The sequence below is a fragment of the Lissotriton helveticus genome, chromosome 12 (assembly GCF_964261635.1).
Source record: "Lissotriton helveticus chromosome 12, aLisHel1.1, whole genome shotgun sequence".
NCBI classification, from domain to species: Eukaryota; Metazoa; Chordata; class Amphibia; order Caudata; family Salamandridae; genus Lissotriton; species Lissotriton helveticus.
In genome coordinates this window covers 73,670,414-73,688,665 of record NC_136073.1, presented here as the reverse complement: position 1 = coordinate 73,688,665, position 18,252 = coordinate 73,670,414, and the positions used below count along the sequence as shown (strand labels likewise).

General features: G+C 48.0%; 1 protein-coding gene across 2 annotated transcripts in view; it reads left to right on the top strand.

Moving 5' to 3' along the window:
* DNAH2 (dynein axonemal heavy chain 2) overlaps window positions 1-18,252 on the top strand; it is a 3,497,426-nt gene that overhangs the window by 915,551 nt on the left and 2,563,623 nt on the right. For both annotated transcript variants that reach the window (XM_078670326.1, XM_078670327.1), the window contains one exon: window positions 2,869-2,972. In XM_078670326.1, the coding sequence (XP_078526452.1) occupies window positions 2,869-2,972 (104 nt within the window). The remainder of the gene's footprint in view (window positions 1-2,868; window positions 2,973-18,252) is intronic.

The following is an 18,252-nucleotide window of genomic DNA, read 5'->3' as shown; positions in this document are numbered from 1 at the left end:
ACGTCGGGAATCCTCGTGCCGGACCAGGAGCCTGGAAGAAGGAAGTTGCTGGCAGGCGACCAGTGAAGAAAAGTTCGATAGATCCAAGCCTGGATCAAGGAAGAAGAAAACCTGAAAGCAGAGGGGACCAAGTTCTTGAATCACTAGCCAGTGATTAAGTGGGCATCAGGATGGCACCGGGCGAAGTCACCGCAGTCAGGTGAGTGGGCGCTGCTGGGCTCTGCAGTCTCTCGGACCAGGAGGCGTTGTCGGCGACCAGGATGGAGGTGCGAGCTGTCCCACGAACGTTCTTGCTGTCGACGTCGCTGGACCCAGGATTGGGCAACAAGTCTTGGCAAATGCAAGGCCCACGCGGTGGACCTAAAATGGCGTCTTAGCCGGACCAGGAGGGTCCAGGGTACTTCTCAGATGGAGGGAAGCAAGGGCCAATCTGGAGCAACCAGACTAGCAGCAGTGTTGTCGTCGGGCGTCGTTCAGAAGGCCACAAGCCAGCGGGCTAGTAGCCAAACAACGCGGTGAGCAGCAAAAAGCAGAAGGGCCCCACGCCGATCGTGGAGATGCTGGGGGGCTGCTCTTCGGTGCTGGAGCTGCTCAGGGTGGGGTCTTCTCGGACCCCAAAGCACTCACCAGGAATTTACTCGGTGGGCTTGCTGTGCAGAAGTCGTGCAGTCTTGGCGATGGCCGGTCCCTCGAGGTCTCGTCGCACCCACGGTTCTCAGCTGTGCTGTAGAGGTGGGTAGAGGTCAGAGGTGCCAGGGAAGCCGGGTCTCGTCGAGCTGGGCAGTCGGATCCGGAGGAAGGACGTGCAGCAGACCGCAGTGTTCTTGGATGGTGCCTGCGGATGCAGGGTGACTACTCCTTAGCCACAAGTGAGAATCTTGAGGAAGAAATCGTGAAGTCCTTTCGTGGAAAGTGGTATCTTGATTCCAAAGATGATCTGATTTGGAAGGGGGCCAGTCCCTACCTTTATCTGGGAAAAGGGGGCTGGCACGCGACTAAGTCCTGCCCTAGGGGTGGGACCAGGAGGGGGGTGGTTACACCCACTTCCTTGGCGGGCTTTTCCCCAGCACAGGGTCTGGAGTGTCCCTGGAACTGGTTCAAGCCAGCCTATGCACAGTGAGCACCGGGGTGCCACTTGCAGTCACCTTCCTCTGAAGCCCTGCCTACCTACAATACACAAAATCCTGTCTGGGACGGTGCTGGCACCGCCCCTGGCAGGAAACCCTTTGTCCTTATCTCCTGCTCTGGGAGGACTCCCAGCAGCAGGAGGGCAGACCTGTGTCTCGGTGGCAGCATCCATTTTGTGGATGCTAAGGCTCTGTCTGACTTTAACCGGGGTTACATACATGTCGTGTCCCTCTAGAAGGGTGGAATGCTAACCCCGTCGCCAGAATTGGCGAGGGGTTAGTATTCCAATTCGTATGACACCTTACTCGACATGTTTTGATAAAGCGATACCAGAGTTGGCATATAACCGCGAGGATTATAATGCACTTAAGAGTATATGGTATGCGATATCCTGGAAACGGCTAAGGGATGGATCCCGAAAGCCGCAGACAGGCTCAGCTCATGCCAGAGCACCATCTCACACGATTCCAAGCACTCTGCCTTCAGGATTGTTAAGGCCTGCCATAGGAGTGACTGATAGGAGATCTGTGTGTCCATTTTAGGGTTAGATATAGGTATACTATATCTAAAGCAAAGGGTGAGTACACCACCTTGCCCCAGCTGTCGTGCAGCCAGTTGTGTCAGTTTAGTTAGCCAGCCCAGGGGTGGCATAATACATGCTTCAGCCCCTGGGAGACTTCTGGGTACACCTCAGCCCTGGGTACAGGGACTTGGAGAGGGCCCAGTGCCAATTCAGTACTTGAGTACAATTTGGATAGAGAGAACAGCTAGGCTGTGGGTCTGATTAGCAGGCCCACAGCCAGGGAAAGTCGTAAACCAGTGCAGCAAAAAGCAAAAATCTGGGTGATCATAGGATTGCAGACCCTACTCTCCTACAGATACCAATACTGAATGAAGAACTGTAGTTGCAGGTTAATAAATCCTACTTCTGAGGCGCTGTGCCTCTATCATCTGACTTTGCTGCCATAACAAACCCCTAGCCATAGATTTGCATTCTCCAGCAAGATTTTTCTTTATTTAGGAAAAAAGTAGACACACACCCCCCACCCAAAAAATGATGGTGACTCATCTTATTTCAGCAACGGCCACAAGAAGTATCCCATATCAGAGTTTCCAATGTTCAAGAGGACATCAGGACAAGAGAAATATACAAGGGATCGAGATAAGTCAGCAGAGTTAGCTTTTTCATGCTTTATTGTGGTTAGTAGCTTTGGTAGATCATCTACCTTATCTGTTGAGGAGGGACATATACTAGGAGCAGAAAAAAAACGCAAGCAAGCGGGAAAACACAGTATTATGGTGACTCAAGAATAACTCCGTCTGTGAGGAACATTCTTAATAAGCAATATATGAATGGGCAGTGCCTGTCTGCAGTGTGCTTAACAGCCTCTATTGTACTGCCACCTGAACCTGGCCGACCTCCTACCTATACCAAGCAAAGGCCTCCTCGTTGTGATTGGATGTGCAGGCACGAGTAATGAACAGGTGGAATGCGGAAGAGCAGCAAGCTTTTCCAACAAAGTACCTGGCACCACTTCCGTTGTCTGAACTCCAAGCACAATCTTTCTTTTTAACTGGAGTGATACCTGTTCCAAAATGCCAAAACTTCCTATGTGTAAAGATCTAATATTTCAGGGAAAATGCCATTTTTTCTTAGTTAGCCTATGTTGCCATATTTCTGAACTAAAATCTTTGTAGTGCATTGTTTGGTCTGAATCTGTTTATATTTTCCATTTAAAGGAAAAGAGCTGGGAAGTGGTGGAGACTTCAAAGAACAAGATAGATCAGTTTAAAAGGACAATGCCCCTTATTGCAGCCCTGAGAAACCCAGCATTGCGAGAAAGGTAAGAATGGAACTCAGGTATGTGACAAATATTAATGAACGAAAAACATTGGTAAGTGCCTCAGTATTATAAAAGATTACAGTGTTTTTGTAGTCATTAAGTTACAGATAGAGCTTAATGTCCTGGATCTAATTCCTTAAAATATTCTTGTGAAATGGATTTTAAATATTCAATCACGTATTTACCTGATATCATCATACTTTTAATTGCATTTCCCTATCGTAACCTTTCCCTGATTATTATATATAGATTCTGATAGATATTGCTGCTCCTGCTACTAGAATATTCCCCTGCAAGGGGGAACAAGGGAACCCTACTCACTTGGAGCCTGGGTGCCGAGTTTAAGAAGGAAAACAACTGCTCCTGTGGGATAATACAAAAAGACTCTTGATAGAAATAACGCACAATGGCAATATGGGGGGTGGACTGGGTGTCAAAAAAAGAAACTGTCTACACACGTATCTGGTATGATATTTCATTACATTGTTTATATAGAAATAAGAAAAACTTAATACAATACAATATACTACATACCTGTTATCTGGCTATCTGGCCGACACTTGAAATACTGGCCTGTTTGTCAGCCTACACTACTTACTTTGTGTCAGTTCACACAAATGACTAATCCTTTTGCATGGTCCAAATGAGCAATATACTAACGTTGCTTATGATTAACTACGATGTGTTTCATTTCCTAATTGTCATTTTATCAGGGGACATTTTCTGTATGTTACACCAATTATTCACCCCCTATATCTAGACCCAATGGGTTGAAACGCCGTCGACAGTACAAAGAGGCAGACCACAAAACAACAGTTTCCTATTGTCCAAATTGTTGATGACCAAATTGTACATACACTACATGGTCGCCTCTTCTTTGATGAAACAAATGAAAAATAGAAAACGTCTTTGTATATACCAGTAATGTCACTAGAGTAGCATAGGTTCTATGATAAATTTCACTGGGACACTAAAATCACCTGTTTATTTATATATATATTTTTGTATGTATATTGTATTGAGTTTTCCTTATGTCTATATAAACAATGTAATGAAATATCATACCAGATACGTGTGTAGACAGCTTCGTTTTGTGACACCCAGTTCACCCCCCATATTGCCATTGTGCGTTATTTCTATCAAGAGTCTTTTTGTATTATCCCACAGCACTAGAATATTCCCCAGCCCCTAGCCTGGATCCAGAAGCTTTCACAGCAGTGCTCCTTCACGCCTCTAAGTTCCTTCATTCAGCTTCGCGTTGGCCCCATTCCATCCTGTATGTGACAGAGCCACATACAGATCCGGAGCACCGCTCCTGTTTTCTATGGTGATGAATCCATTCAAAATTCTCTTTTCGAGTGTGCAAGTGAACAATGTCCCTGCTGAAGGGAAGATGTAAGGAGCCGAATACCAAAAGAAGTCTGGGATCTTGTGCAAGTCCCACTCCTGCTCCATGTTGAGGGTACGGACCCGTTCCCACTCTTGATGATTTTTCAGCGACAGGTCTTCTTCAGGGTTGAAGTCAATGGTAAGTCCAAATTACAATCGAAGAACCATAGGAAGTTGAAGTGGGACTGGCCTTCATCCCACCACTCACTGTGTAAAGAGAAGTCAAGAGGGCAGCAAGGTGCCAATTGATCTCGCTCATGATTCCCACTTAAGGAGCTGGTTCCACAACTCGTCCCACTGCGCCCTAAATTTCCTTGGCCATCAGCAAAGCTGCAGCCTGTCAATGCCTTTAAGGAGGCCATACTGCATATTCCGACTCTCTATGGATCTCTCAGGCCCCAATGATCCGTAGGGACCTATAGTTAGGTTCCAGTCAGCGGGTCTGCCTTCAGCACTTTCAGTACCCTTTGAACCTGCCTTGAGTTCTGCACTGACTCCGGTGCCAACTTCCACTCTGGCTCCAAGACCTGCGTTGGTAGCTTTTTGATCGACACCTGGCACAACTTTGTTGGTGCCAGAGATCAAGCCCCTACCAACCCCAACTGAGATTGCACTGTGACTGTACTCCGGTACAACTGGTTCCTATACATTCTAACTCACACAAAAACACTTCCTCTACCAGGGAGCCTTCTTCAGAGACTCCATCATGTGTTTAGATTGTATTCCTACCAGAATTTGCCATCACCTGCCAATGATGATAGGGACGATTAACCCACACATTATGATGAAAATAGTGTATAAATTGATTTTCAGGAGACCAGTGGGCTTGATACTTCCCCTGATATTGGGTTAATTTCACTCTTTGGAGCCCTGGTGAGGAGAGTGCTTCATTTGCCATTATGATTAGAAGTGCGGAAGAGGGCCTAGACCTACAGCTCCTTTCTGTTGAAGTCAAGACAAATGTACTTACTTAGGTTCTGCACCCTGAGCCAGCCTTATCTGAGCACTTATTTTCATTTAATGAAGCCCTGACTGACACTTATAGGAACTTGGGTTAAGCCTTGCTGTTGCACATCAGTGAACAGGCAAGTGGCCAAACACCACAAACCGGCACTTGGGAACCTGGATTTTTTTTTAACTCTCTTTTATTAACTTTGCTCAAAAGACTATACATTACAGAAATTGCATTTACTTGTACATGATCATGTTACATCATCACATACATTTTGTACAAGAGAGGTTCGAGATTGTTTGCCTCCAGTGGTTAAAGTGGCACCTATTCAATATGAGACATATTTTCAAACAATGAACTCAGACATGGTCAATCTGAACCGCCCTCTACCCCTTCTGAGCACGGCTGGTGCATCTCACCCATCCACCACAGTCTCCCTGTGCTTACGCCATGATGCCCGTATTTTCTCCCATTTTTTAGCGTACCTGCTGCTTTTATACACTGTCTCTTCAGCTCGCTGGTACCAGTCTAGGTCTCTTTCCCACTCTCCCAGTGACGGCCTTCCTCCACCTCCTTGCAATGTTTCTTTTGGCAATCCAGCCAGATGACTGTGTGCCTGGGGCAGTCAGTTTCCCCACGGATCATCAAAAGGAGCCTTTTCACATCCATTAGCACTGACAACACGGATACCTACGACAGCGTTCCTGTGACTGTGCCAGAACCGGTCTACCTTCTGACACTCCCATAGGATGTGGAAGAAAAACCTTCCTGTTGACATCCCCTTGCGCATTGTGTTTTGTGCCCTGCCCCATTTGTGTAGGAGTGTACGAGGATAATAGGAACAATGGAGTATTTTGACCTGCACCAGCCTAAATCTTGTCTGGATAGCAATTTCTCTGGGGCTCTGTATTGCCTCCAGCCACTCCTCGCCCTCTATGTTTCCATGGTTGTCTACCCATGTGGCCCGTAAGGTCGCCAGGGGGTCTGGTACGTTGTTTATTAGATTACAATACCCTCCCTGGTTATGTCCCTGTAGGGCATGTATCAACCTCAAATAGTGGTATCTCTGCATCTGGTTTAAATTATATTCTTGCTGTAAGTCTTCGAAAGAGAGGGGGGTCCCACCCCTCCACACGTCACCCAGATGCTCAATACCTATCAATTTATCAATTGCCAACCACTGAAGCTCATTAATGAGGCTACCTCTCTCAGAGGGTCTCCCACCCACAATGGGGTCCGACTGGTCAGTCTCCCCTGCCAACCCAGGAATCTGTTTGCCTCTCACCAGCAGGCCACTACCACCCCGTGTGCGCTGGCCATTCCGGACGGCAACCTGGATTTTCTCATGCAGCATCCTACTCCTGAGAGTTTGGTGGTTCAGGTCGGGCCTCTACCAGCAATGTACATCCTAAATAGTTTCCCACACTGTCTCCAGAGAGAGTCAAAAAGGATTTAGTGATTCAGAAAGCAAATGTTCTCTTTGACCAGCTTGGCATTATGGTCAGCCAGTGAAGTCTGCCTGTTAGGATGTTATGTATATGCCCTTTGGGACATGGCCAGCAAGAACTTGCTAACAGTCCCGGAAGGGTTTCGGGCCTCTTTGGCTCAAATTACTCAGGACGGCCAAGATGACGCTGTCCTTGACACTACAGATTGCTTGGTGCGAGCGGTTGGCACTGGAGAACCCTTATGGCAAGAAGGCAGACGCTGCCCTCCTGTGCTTTAAGGAAAGCACAACCATTGTGCAGTCCTTGGGCCCTTCCACCACTGCTCGCCCGTTTCCCCATCAGTCTTGCTCCTGCAGATGTTACTCAAGGGAACTGGCATAAAGACAACATCGGCCCCGCCAAACACGTATCAGCCACACCGTCACTTTGTGGCCAGGGATCAAGCAGACACCAGGGACAATGCTATTCTTGGTTTCCCTCCCCTGGGGCACTTTACTTTGTTCTTAGTGGTACACAACCACCCTGTGTTGTACAGAATCAGACATTTCCATTCAGGATGCCAGTCCTAAACATCCGACAGATGGATCCTACAGATTGTTCAGCAGGGTTATGCCCTTCCGTTTCTCTGTGACCAATCATACCTTTCTCCCACATCAGAGCAGCTTTCAGAGGAGCTCCTTTCCGTCTTGCTCTAATATGTGCAGGCTGTAGGAGGCTGGCTGAGAATATGGTGTACACCTATTGGTGAGGCACCCCTCACTGAGTCCAGGTAAACGTTAGTGATAGTAGAAGTGGTCCCTGATAACCAAAGCTCTCAAGGGGTAGGTGTGGAGAGCAGCTTAGGCTTATTCAGGAGGGTGTAAAGCAGATGCATTACCACACAGTCAGTCAGTGAAGCATACACACAAGAAAGAACCACACCAGTGTTAGAAAAATACATTTTATTTACTATACACCAACACTAAAACTACTTTGGCATATCTCCTGCCCATAGATATCAATACAGACTAAAATATACTTCAAAATAGGTTAAGTTTAGCACATAAAACACATGGGCCCTTATGAGGGGGCAACCCGTATACTAATAAAATGGAATGCAAGGTGAGTACCAACCCAAGTTTACCACCCAAGGAACTAGGGACCAGGGGGAGCTCGGAACCACCACAGATAAATAACTGTGTGTTGATAGGCGCCAGTGTGCAGAGGTGATACTCCGGGTCAGTGTCCTGAGGATAACGTGGGAAAGTTGGGGTTGGAGTTTTATGAATTCAGGACCCTTCCCAGAGGAAATACTTTGGAAACAGGAAGGCTGGAGGTCTCCCCCACCCGTGGATAACCCGAGAAACAGGATACTTTTTACTGTTGAAAAAGGTCTGAAATTAGAGATCTGTTAACTAGCACCTCCTATTGTTTTGTGCTCTTATTCTGTGGTTGCAAAATAATTAATCAAGCAACTAATGTTGACCCGGAGTGGTGACGCCTTTAAGTTACTCCATTCCTTCTGAGCTCCCAGGAGCTTTGCTATGAAAACCTCTGGATCCAATCCGGTGCTGGGGAATATCTTAAAGATGAGGAATCCGCCGGACCCCCGGGTTGTCGGCCACGCGGCTGTGTTATCCTGTTTATGATGCCTGAACTCTATTGCTGCTGCGGCCGGCCCGAGGGGTTGTAGGCCTTACGCTGTGTTATACTGGATATGTACAATAAAGGTCTTTTAAAAAAAAAAGATGAGGAATCTACGGTTAGGTAGAGTATCTACCTCAAATAGCTTAACTGAAGGTAAGTAACTTGTTCTTATCCAGTATTGGGGTATCATTCATAGATTCACATGCCTGAATCATTCCCCGTCGCCGAGGCGGAAGTCCCACGGTAATAAAATATACAAAAGCAGTGCCTTAGAATAAATTTGTAGTAGGCTGACAAGACTATAGGCCCTAAAAGACCCAAAACTTAGAAGCCTATCTACCTCATTATATGAAAAGAACTGAAAATAGTCTCAGCCAATCAGCTGACAGCACCTTCTAAAACCTTCCCAGCAGAGGCAGTTCTCCTCAGATTTTCACCGCACGTCGTGTGGAAGGGAGTCTCCCTGAGTGCCTACTCAGTTTTCAACCTTTTTTCTTCAGAATGTCTGAGAAGAAAGCTCTTTTCAAGGCCTGCAGGACCTGTGATAAGAAGAGGGTCCATGTAGATGACCAGCACAAGGACTGCATCTACTGCCTGCATCCCTCTCACATTGTGAAGGATTGCAGGATTTGCCGCACCTTCCCTGACAAAACCATCAGGGACAGGGAGGCAAGGGTTCTACTTTGGCTGGAATCATCTTCCACAGATGATGAGGACAAAGCTTCAACATCCAGCAAAAGAGCCAGATCTAGAGGTAGCTCTTCTCCTGAGAGGAAAAAACAACACAAATCTTCTCACGGAGTGTCTGAACCCTCAAGGAGGTTGTCCTCTCCTCCTATGGAATCTCCAGCTTCTCCAGGATCTTCATTTAAAACTGTGAGTAAAGCCCAGACTAAGACTGTCTCTCTGATGTCTTCTCACACAGTCTCTGTGACTTCTGCCATTTCAAGCTCTTCTGTGACGGTATCTACATCTGCCATTACCTCACCTATTGTTTCAGCTAAGATTTCCTCTAAGAAATCTTCACGGGCTAAGGACGAAAAATCGTCGTCGACGACCATTGCATCGACGACGACACCTTCGCCGACGAAGTCATCGACGATAAAAGCCCCGTCGACGTCAAAATCACCGTCGACGATGAAGTTCTCATCGACGAAGAGCCCGTCGACGACAGCCACGTCGATCCCAGCCCCGTCGACGAAGACCCCATTGACGACTGCCCCGTCGACGACGGCCTCGTCGACAAAGACCCCATCGACCACGGCCCGGTCGACGAAGAGTCCATCTACAGTACCACCGTCGACGACGACCCCATCGACGACGAGCTCGTCGACGGCACTTACACCAATAAGCCAGCCGCCTTCAGCGCAGCTTGTTAAGACTCCTAAATCCATAAGGAGTTCAGCTATCACCAAGACTCCGCCAACAAGACCCTGGCCTGTTCCACCTCAGGCGTCTCATGTCTCACCTGTGGCCTATACACATTTTCAGCTCAATACCTATCATAGGCAGGACTACTCTAATATTTCCCCACTGCTACCATCGCAGATTTTAGAGTCATACGTGGAGGAAGAGGATTCTGAGGAGGATGACGGAGATAATGAAGGTCCCTTTGGGATTGCACGCCATCCATCCGAATTGCACATAAAATGCCAGGATGAAGAGGACGAAGAGGATATACAAGAACATTACTACCAAGAGGAGTTGTCTACACCTTTCTTTAGACAACCATACAGACCCCCACGTTCGGAGGGTAGACAAGTCATCTCCCTCCTTCTTTGATACAGGATTTGCAAGCCATGTTGGCAGACTATCGCCAGAGGTTCCCACCGACACCGTCCACGTCAAGTGTACCTCCGGCACCAGCGGACGTACCTGCACCTCCTCCACTGCAGCCTCCAGTGTCACCAAGACACACTGCAGAACCCGCGCCACAAAAGGATCGGGATACTTCCTCTTCGGATGAAGATGGAAGAGAGGAAGGTGAGCTGCCTCAAGACAACATACCTACGGATCCATGGGATGATTACGTAATACCCATGCCTTCGCCTCCTTTGCCACAGCCCTCTGATTCTCCGCAGGAGGACATTGGAGGCTTTCATAATATCATGCAAAGGGCTGCTACAAGGTTTGAACTGCCAGTTACCATTGAGCAGTCGGACTGCTTTTTACATGATTTTAAAGAGGGGTACAGGAGGATCACCAGGGCCATAGCCATTATAGACTTTATTTGGCAGGAAGGTCTAAAGATTATGAAGACACCTGCTTCTATCCCTCTCTCGTATTGAGAAAAAATACAGAGCACCGACAGAAACTCCATCCTGTTTGGTGGGTCACCCACGTCCGGACTCTGTGATATCTCAAGCCGCACAACAGAGGTCCAAGAATCTGTCCACTTTAATCTTGACGCCGCCGGACAAAGAGGGCGGAAGATTGGACCTAATAGGCAAGAAGTTTTCCATCAATGCTGCATACTCTATCATGCATGCATCTATCTAGCATGGCATGGCTTGGCAGTTCGGGCTGGACTGTTCCCATGAGGCACAGGGTCAGACTGATTTGCATATGGCCATGTCTGAACTGGGGTGGCAGAGTGGGCTAAAGAACGGTGATGGATTAAACCCAGATCTGGGTGTGAGTGTTTAAAGTGGTTCAGATGCTCCGTCAATCACCACCCCCGTTTTGTACCGCATCCTCTATCAAGGCAGCAAATTCTCTTGCGATTCTTGCCCGCTACGACCGATGTGGTTGGAGCTGTCGGAATTCCTTGAGTTGATACCGGAGGATCGTCAACAAGAGGCACATAAGATGCTGCTTGAAAGAGAAAGAGCAGCTTCAGAAATTATAGATTGTGCCCTGGACATTGCAAATACTAATTTCCGTCAGTTAGCGGGTGCTGCGGTGCTCAGACGCCAAGGCTGGCTCAGAGCAACCTCCTTCAGACCTGAGGTTTAAACAAAAATCCTTGGCTTACGACGGGGACTCGCTCTTCGGTAAGCACATAGATGACGCCTTATACTGATACCGCAAAATCGCTTGTTACCCTACAATACAAGAGAGGTTCTTTTAGAGGAGCAAGAGGTTGTGCTTTTTCTTCTAGAGGAAATTACCATAACCAACAGAACAGGCAATACCATTCGCAGTACAAGCAACCGTATTACCAGTCATCATACCGTCAGTCTACCTCCAGTAATTTCTCTCGTCAGGGAGGGAGACGAAGAGCAAACAATCAAGGACGAGATTCAAACAAGCGTCAATGTGTTTTGCCGGACGCCAGTCCAACATCCTTTCCTCCCTGTGGGCGCGAAGATCTCTGCATTTTACCATCAATGGCAGAACATCACATCGGTCCTCGATTTAGTAGAAAAAGGACACACTCTGGAGTTCTTAAAGAAACCACCTACGACTCCGCCCGAGGGTCCCCATCCCCCTCGTCTTCACTTACTGTTCAAGGAGGCCGTAAACATGTTTCGCAAGAATGCAATAGAGAAGGTTCCAATCTCGCAGAAAGGAAGAGGTCTTTAGTCTCGCTTCTTCCTAATAAAGAAAAAATCGGGATAGTGGCGCCCGATTCTGGATCTGCGCAAGCTCAACAAATTCTTGAAGAAACAGAGTTTTCGAATGGTGACATTGGCAGATGTGCTCAATTGTCTCAACAAAGGCGATTTTATGGCTTCTCTGGACTTGGAAGATGCCTACTTCCATATCCCTATACACACCAAACATCGCAAATACCTTCGATTCACAGTGGCTGGCGTCCACTTTCAATTCAAGGTGCTTCCATTCGGGCTAAAGTCGGCACCAAGAATATTTACAAAATGCTTGGCCCCAGTTTCTGCAGCGTTGATGTCCCAGGGGATACAGGTCTTCCCATACCTCGACGATTGGCTGCTCAAAGGACCATCAAAACAGATCACAAGACAAGCGGTCAGAAGCACCCTTCGTCTATTCTCAAGTCTAGGCCTCACTTTAAATGCAAAGAAGTCACAACTGCAGCCCCTACAGGTGTTAACCTTTCTGGGAGCCTCACTGGACACCCAAGAGTGCAAAGCATTCTTCTCTCAGGAACGTCAGGACAGACTCCGAAGACTAACAAAACAAATATCAGCAAAAAAGTCACTTTCTGTCCGGACATGTGCGTCTCTTCTAGGGATGTGCTCTTCAGCGATCAACCTAGTGCCCTTTGCTAGACTCCGGGCACTGCAAGAGGAATTGCAACAACAATGGCATCAAATAGGAGGATCTTTCGACAATTGCATAAAGGTGACACCCAGGATGAGGCAAGCTCTTCAATGGTGGTCGAAAGAAAGCAATCTGTCTCCGGGCCTCACGTTTCTTCAAACTATCCCAGAATTCATTCTGACCACGGACGCAACAATGGAGGGATGGAGAGGCCACCTTCAGTGCCTCCAGATTCAAGGCCGATGGTCTCATCAGTATCGGCAGAAACACATCAACAGTCTCGAATTAAGAGCCATTTTCCGTTCTCTGCAAGCGTTTCTTCAGAGAATTGCAAATTCTTCAGTGCTGGTTCGTACGGACAATACCACCAGCATGTTTTACATCAACGAGCAAGGGGGAACGAGATCTCTATCTCTATCGAAGGAAGCTCAAGAGATGTGGGAGTGGATTATAGAACACAGCATAACACTCAGAGTGGAGCATGTAAAGGGGGTTCAAAATTCTTTAGCCAACAACCTCAGCAGATCCCTCGCAGGTTGCCACGAATGGGAGCTGGAACAGGAACAGGTGAACAGGATCTTCCAAAGTTGGGGCACACCAAATCTGGATCTGTTTGCGACACAGCAGAACAGCAAATGCCTGTACTTCGCTAGCAGATTTCCTCAACGGGGGTCAAGAGGCAATACCCTGTCCACCAGATGGTCAGGAATCTATGCGTACGCTTTTCCCCCGATACCGTTAATACCAAGGATTCTGCAGAAGATGAAGAGAGAACATTGCACTCTTCTCCTCATTGCTCCTCGCTGGCCGAGGCAGTATTGGTTCCAGGAACTACTCCTGCTTTCTCAACAACCTCCAATTCGTCTCAAACTGACACTTGCCATGCTGTCAAGGGAAGGAGGTCAGATTCTGCACCCGGACCCACATTCACTGCACTTGCACGCCTGGCTCTTGACTTCTTAGAGTTTAAAGATCTCCAAATCTCTGAAGACTGTAGAGCAATTCTGTCACAAGCCCGTGCTCAGAGTACTATCCGAACGTATTGTTTTAAATGGAAACGTTTCTGTTGTTGGTGCGAGGCTAATAATATCCATCCTCTTCAAGCTCCACCTGAGGATATCCTACCTTACTTGCTCTCACTAGCCAAGGCGCATCTAGTATTCTCTTCTATAAAGGTACATCTTGCCGCCATATCCCGATTCAGGAGAAGTTCGAACAAACCTTCACTATGTTCCTCTTCACTAAAAAAGCAATTTCTTAAGGGATTATTTAGAGCCTTTCCTCCAATACGACTTCCACCTCCCGAATGTGATGTCAATATCGTGTTATCCCAATTAATGAGAAGACCATTCAAGCCTATTCATAGAGCTGAATTTAAATTCCTAACCTGGAAAGTGGCTATTTTACTAGCTTTCACTTCAGCCCGGAGGGTTAGTGAAATTCAGGCTTTCACCATTTCAGAACCTTTCCTTCATTTCCCGAAAGACTATGTCACATTGAGAACTAATCCAAGATTCATTCCTAAAGTACCGTCTCAATTTCATTTAAATCAGCCGGTAAAATTGAAGACTTTTGTTCCAGATCCTGTCACACCGGCAGAAAAAGCCCTACATTCCCTGGATGTGAAGCGTTGTCTAAAGTTCTATCTACAGAAAACTAAGGACATAAGAAAGTCTAATCAGTTGTTTATTGCTTATGGCCAGGTTGCGCTGGGACAACCTGTGACGTTTTTATTGCTTATGGCCAGGTTGCGCCGGACAAGCTGTGACGAAAGCAACCATAGCCAGGTGGTTATCTTCAGTAATACACTTCTGTCACGAAAAGGCTAACAAGCCTTTAACCAGAAAGGTAAAAGTGCATTCTACCAGAATGATGTCGGCGTCTACAGCCTTATTCGCTGGGGTCACGCTGGAGAACATTTGCCGAGCTGCTACGTGGAAGAGTGTCCATACCGTCACGAAGCATTATTGCTTCCAGTCGGCATCACAAGCTGATACAGCAGTGGGACAAGCGGTGCTGCAGCATCTTCTTTATTTTTTTTTTTTTTTTTGAAAACCTTTATTGAACAATGAAAGCTCACAAATACTGGCCTACAACCCCACGGGCTGGCCAGAACAGAATGGTCAAATAACCAGCATACAAAAAGAAGATCTGCACAGGATATAACATCAGGAGCACTGGTGAAGCAATAAAAACCATCGAGCGTTCAGCAAGAGCAGGATAAGAAAGGTTAATTTTCTAGCACGGGGAGGGGACCAAAGGAATAACGGGCCGTCTATGAGAATACAAGGGAGGGACTGCGGCAAGCCCCCATTTTATAAACACAACGTAAGAAAATGAAGCCATATAATCAAATCTAGCAAAGGACAGAAACAGAATCAGACCATCAAATAGCGACAGTGGCAACAGTCAATCGCGCTCACTCACCTCCGCCCCTACCCGAACAAAGAAGACGTGGTCAAAAAGCCCCATCACAAAGACTATACAATACGCACCCCAACGAAAAAGGGGGACCTCCATAAAGGAGGAAGGGAAAGAGGGAGAAAAAGACAACAAAAGGAACACCCGCCAGACCATGCACCCCCAGGGGGAAAAACAGGACAATAAAACCGGCATACGATGTAACAGAAACACGATACCAGAATAGGCAGCGAACCACAATCAGCCACACACCGGAAGAAGGACAGAAAACCCCCGGGGGAGATACGAGGTGACAGAGTCCCGAAAAAGTGAATACACAAGAGCCATAGAACAAAAAAGGGAAAATAAGGGGGGAAAAAGACCCCCCGACACAAACAGACCCCCCCCACCCACCCCTAAGCCCACCCTGCACCCCTGCAGAAGGCTACGGCCTACCCCCCCCGCAGCGTGCCTGTCGCCCTAAATAGAACCCGAAATATAGTGGAGCAAGAAAAGTTGGAATTAAAAGACAATAAAAAAGGGGGGGGGGGAAGGAAGGGAAGGAAAGAAGGGAATAAAGACAAACAAACATACACACGGGGGAGGGCCAAAGACAGGAGTAAACGCACCCATCCACCCGCCCGGGTTAAAGGTCCAAGTCCTCGGGAAGCCAAAGAGTATCAGGCCAAAGTCCAGGAGCACTAACCAATTACACAGAACCATATCAGGACACAGAGATCATCCAAACCGTTCATGAGCTACCGCATATAAGAGTCAGTTTTCATCAGCCCTGACCCTTTTTATCCAAAGCAGTAAGGGTCCGATCCAACGAGGACCCTGCCAGAAAGAACAGAAGGCAGGCAGCAGGAGAGTCCAACGGGAGTCCAAAAAAGTCACAGGAAGAAAAGCACGGAAGATCCAGGAAAATCACAGAATGTAGCAAACGATGCAGGCACAGTTCCAAGGATATATCCATAAAAACCGACCCATCCGGGCCGGCACAGGAGACGTCATCGGGCAGTGGTGATTGAGAGGGACCAGGAGAATCATGAAAGTCCGGCAAAACAAAATCCAGCTCCCGGGCCAAGGGCAGAGGAGGCAGCACAGGAGGAGAAGGCGCCATCAGGTTGCGCACCTCCGGGGCGGCAGCCGGGGCCGAGTCCGCCAGGAGAGTACCAGCCACACCCCGCGATATCAATGCCTCATCCGGTCGTGGGGGCCCGGGAGGCCCGCAGTGAGGAACCGTCTCCAGAGCCAGGAGTGGCGCGGCCACCGAGAGCCGCCAGGATAGCAGGATGTTTAAGATCCCCTTAAGTGCAGGAAAACCTTCACAGTATCCGACACCCGGGCCTTGCGGCGGGCCCCCAGTGCTCGTCCGGGCCCGGCCCAAACAAATGGGGTTGGTCGCCATCTTGAGAGCCCGAACAGGCCGCGCGGCCAACAACCTCGGCCGGGGCGGCAGTCAAGCAGATGAAGTCCCGCCGACAGGCAGAAGAACACCCCGGACAGGAAGGGGGGCCACCAGAAGAAGGGGATTCGCCGGCCCCCCAATGTCGCCAGTCCCGTTCTCCGAGTCCGGGCGGCAAAGAACAAAATGGCCGGACCGGAGAACAAAGGGGGAGGAAGCTGAACACACGAGGAACCCCAATAATGAAGGGCAGCGTCACCATCCAAGGCTGCCGCCACACAGGAGTCTCTCAGCCAGGAACCTCCGGCTCACACGAACAGCGGCCCTCCAATCACCTCCAGCGCGCCCCGAAGGGCAAGACCGCAGGCTGCATCCGGCCCAGGAGCCGGGACGAAGAACCAGGCCAGTCCGCTCTCTAGTCCCGGGAATGGTCGGGGGCACTGCACCGGAGCCACAGCAGCCAGGACAACCGGAACAAGTGGTAAGTGCCTGCAGTGCGTCGTAGTAGTACCACACAGCAAGGAGGGCTTCCCGGGGCAGGATAAATGCAGGATAAATGTGAAAAACACAGGCGGGCGAACGGAGCCGAGCTAAAGCGCGGCCATCTCGGTCGCGAGCTAGGCTCCTCCCCAGCATCTTCTTTATTAAGGTTAGACTTTTAAGGTCTCTCACATTAGATTCATAACATAAGAGTATGCATAAAATACTGTAATGTGTTGCTTGTCAAATGCTACTTTTTTATATGTAATGTGTTATCTGAATATAATTCTTTCTTTTTTGAAGGTTTCTGCATTGATGTATATTTACATTTCTAGTGCTCTATAACCTTCCGGATGAGTGGGGGATATATGGAATTACGCTTTGTCTCCCACACGACTGTTCTAAGTTTACTGCTTGCTATTCTGATTCAGGCATTTGAATCTATGAAAGATACCCCAATACTGGATAAGAAAACTAGTTACTTACCTGTAACTACGGTTATCCAGTATTGGTATCTTTCATAGATTCACATGCACCCACCCTCCTCCCCGGCAGAGCAGTTCTATATTAGGGATACGTACTTCTCACTTGTGCTGGGAAAATCTGAGGAGAACTGCCTCTGCTGGGAAGGTTCTAGAGGGTGCTGTCAGCTGATTGGCTGAGACTATTTTCAGTTCTTTTCATATAATGAGGTAAATAGGCTTCTAAGTTTTGGGCCTTTTAGGGCCTATAGTCTTGTCAGCCTACTACAAATTTATTCTAAGGCACTGCTTTTGTATATTTTATTACCTTGGGACTCCCGCCTTGGCGATGGGGAATGATTCAGGCATGTGAATCTATGAAAGATACCAATACTGGATAACCGTAGTTACAGGTAAGTAACTCGTTTTCTTCTGATGCATAGCATTCCAGAGAAACTTTTCTTCATAGCTCTCCCACGTCGCCAAGGACGTCACATTAGACCGGCTCCACTCGCGACCCAGCGCAAAATTATCAGAGCCATAAGAAGACCTCGTCAGCGTTCTGACGTTAGTTCCCTTTTTTCCGCACCGTCAACGCGTAAAGTTTTTTCCAGGGCTCTCCATTTCTGAGAGTTCCATTGTTCCTGGTTATCTAGTATTGTAGTTTATGATAGATACATCTGCCTTGTGGATTCCTCACCTTGTGAATATACCCCTTGCGTCAGCAACGTTCGGAAAATTCTTTGTAGCACGCCGGCGTGGACGACGTCATAGGAGCACGGCATCGCGCACGACTCCGTCTGACATCACCGACTCCGTATTAGACCCACGTCGGCGTGATGACGTCAGTTCCCTTTTTTCCGCGTCGTCGACGCTAACGGTTTCTGGGATCTTCTGTGATTCAGATAGTAACTTGTTGCTATTTTGTGTTACT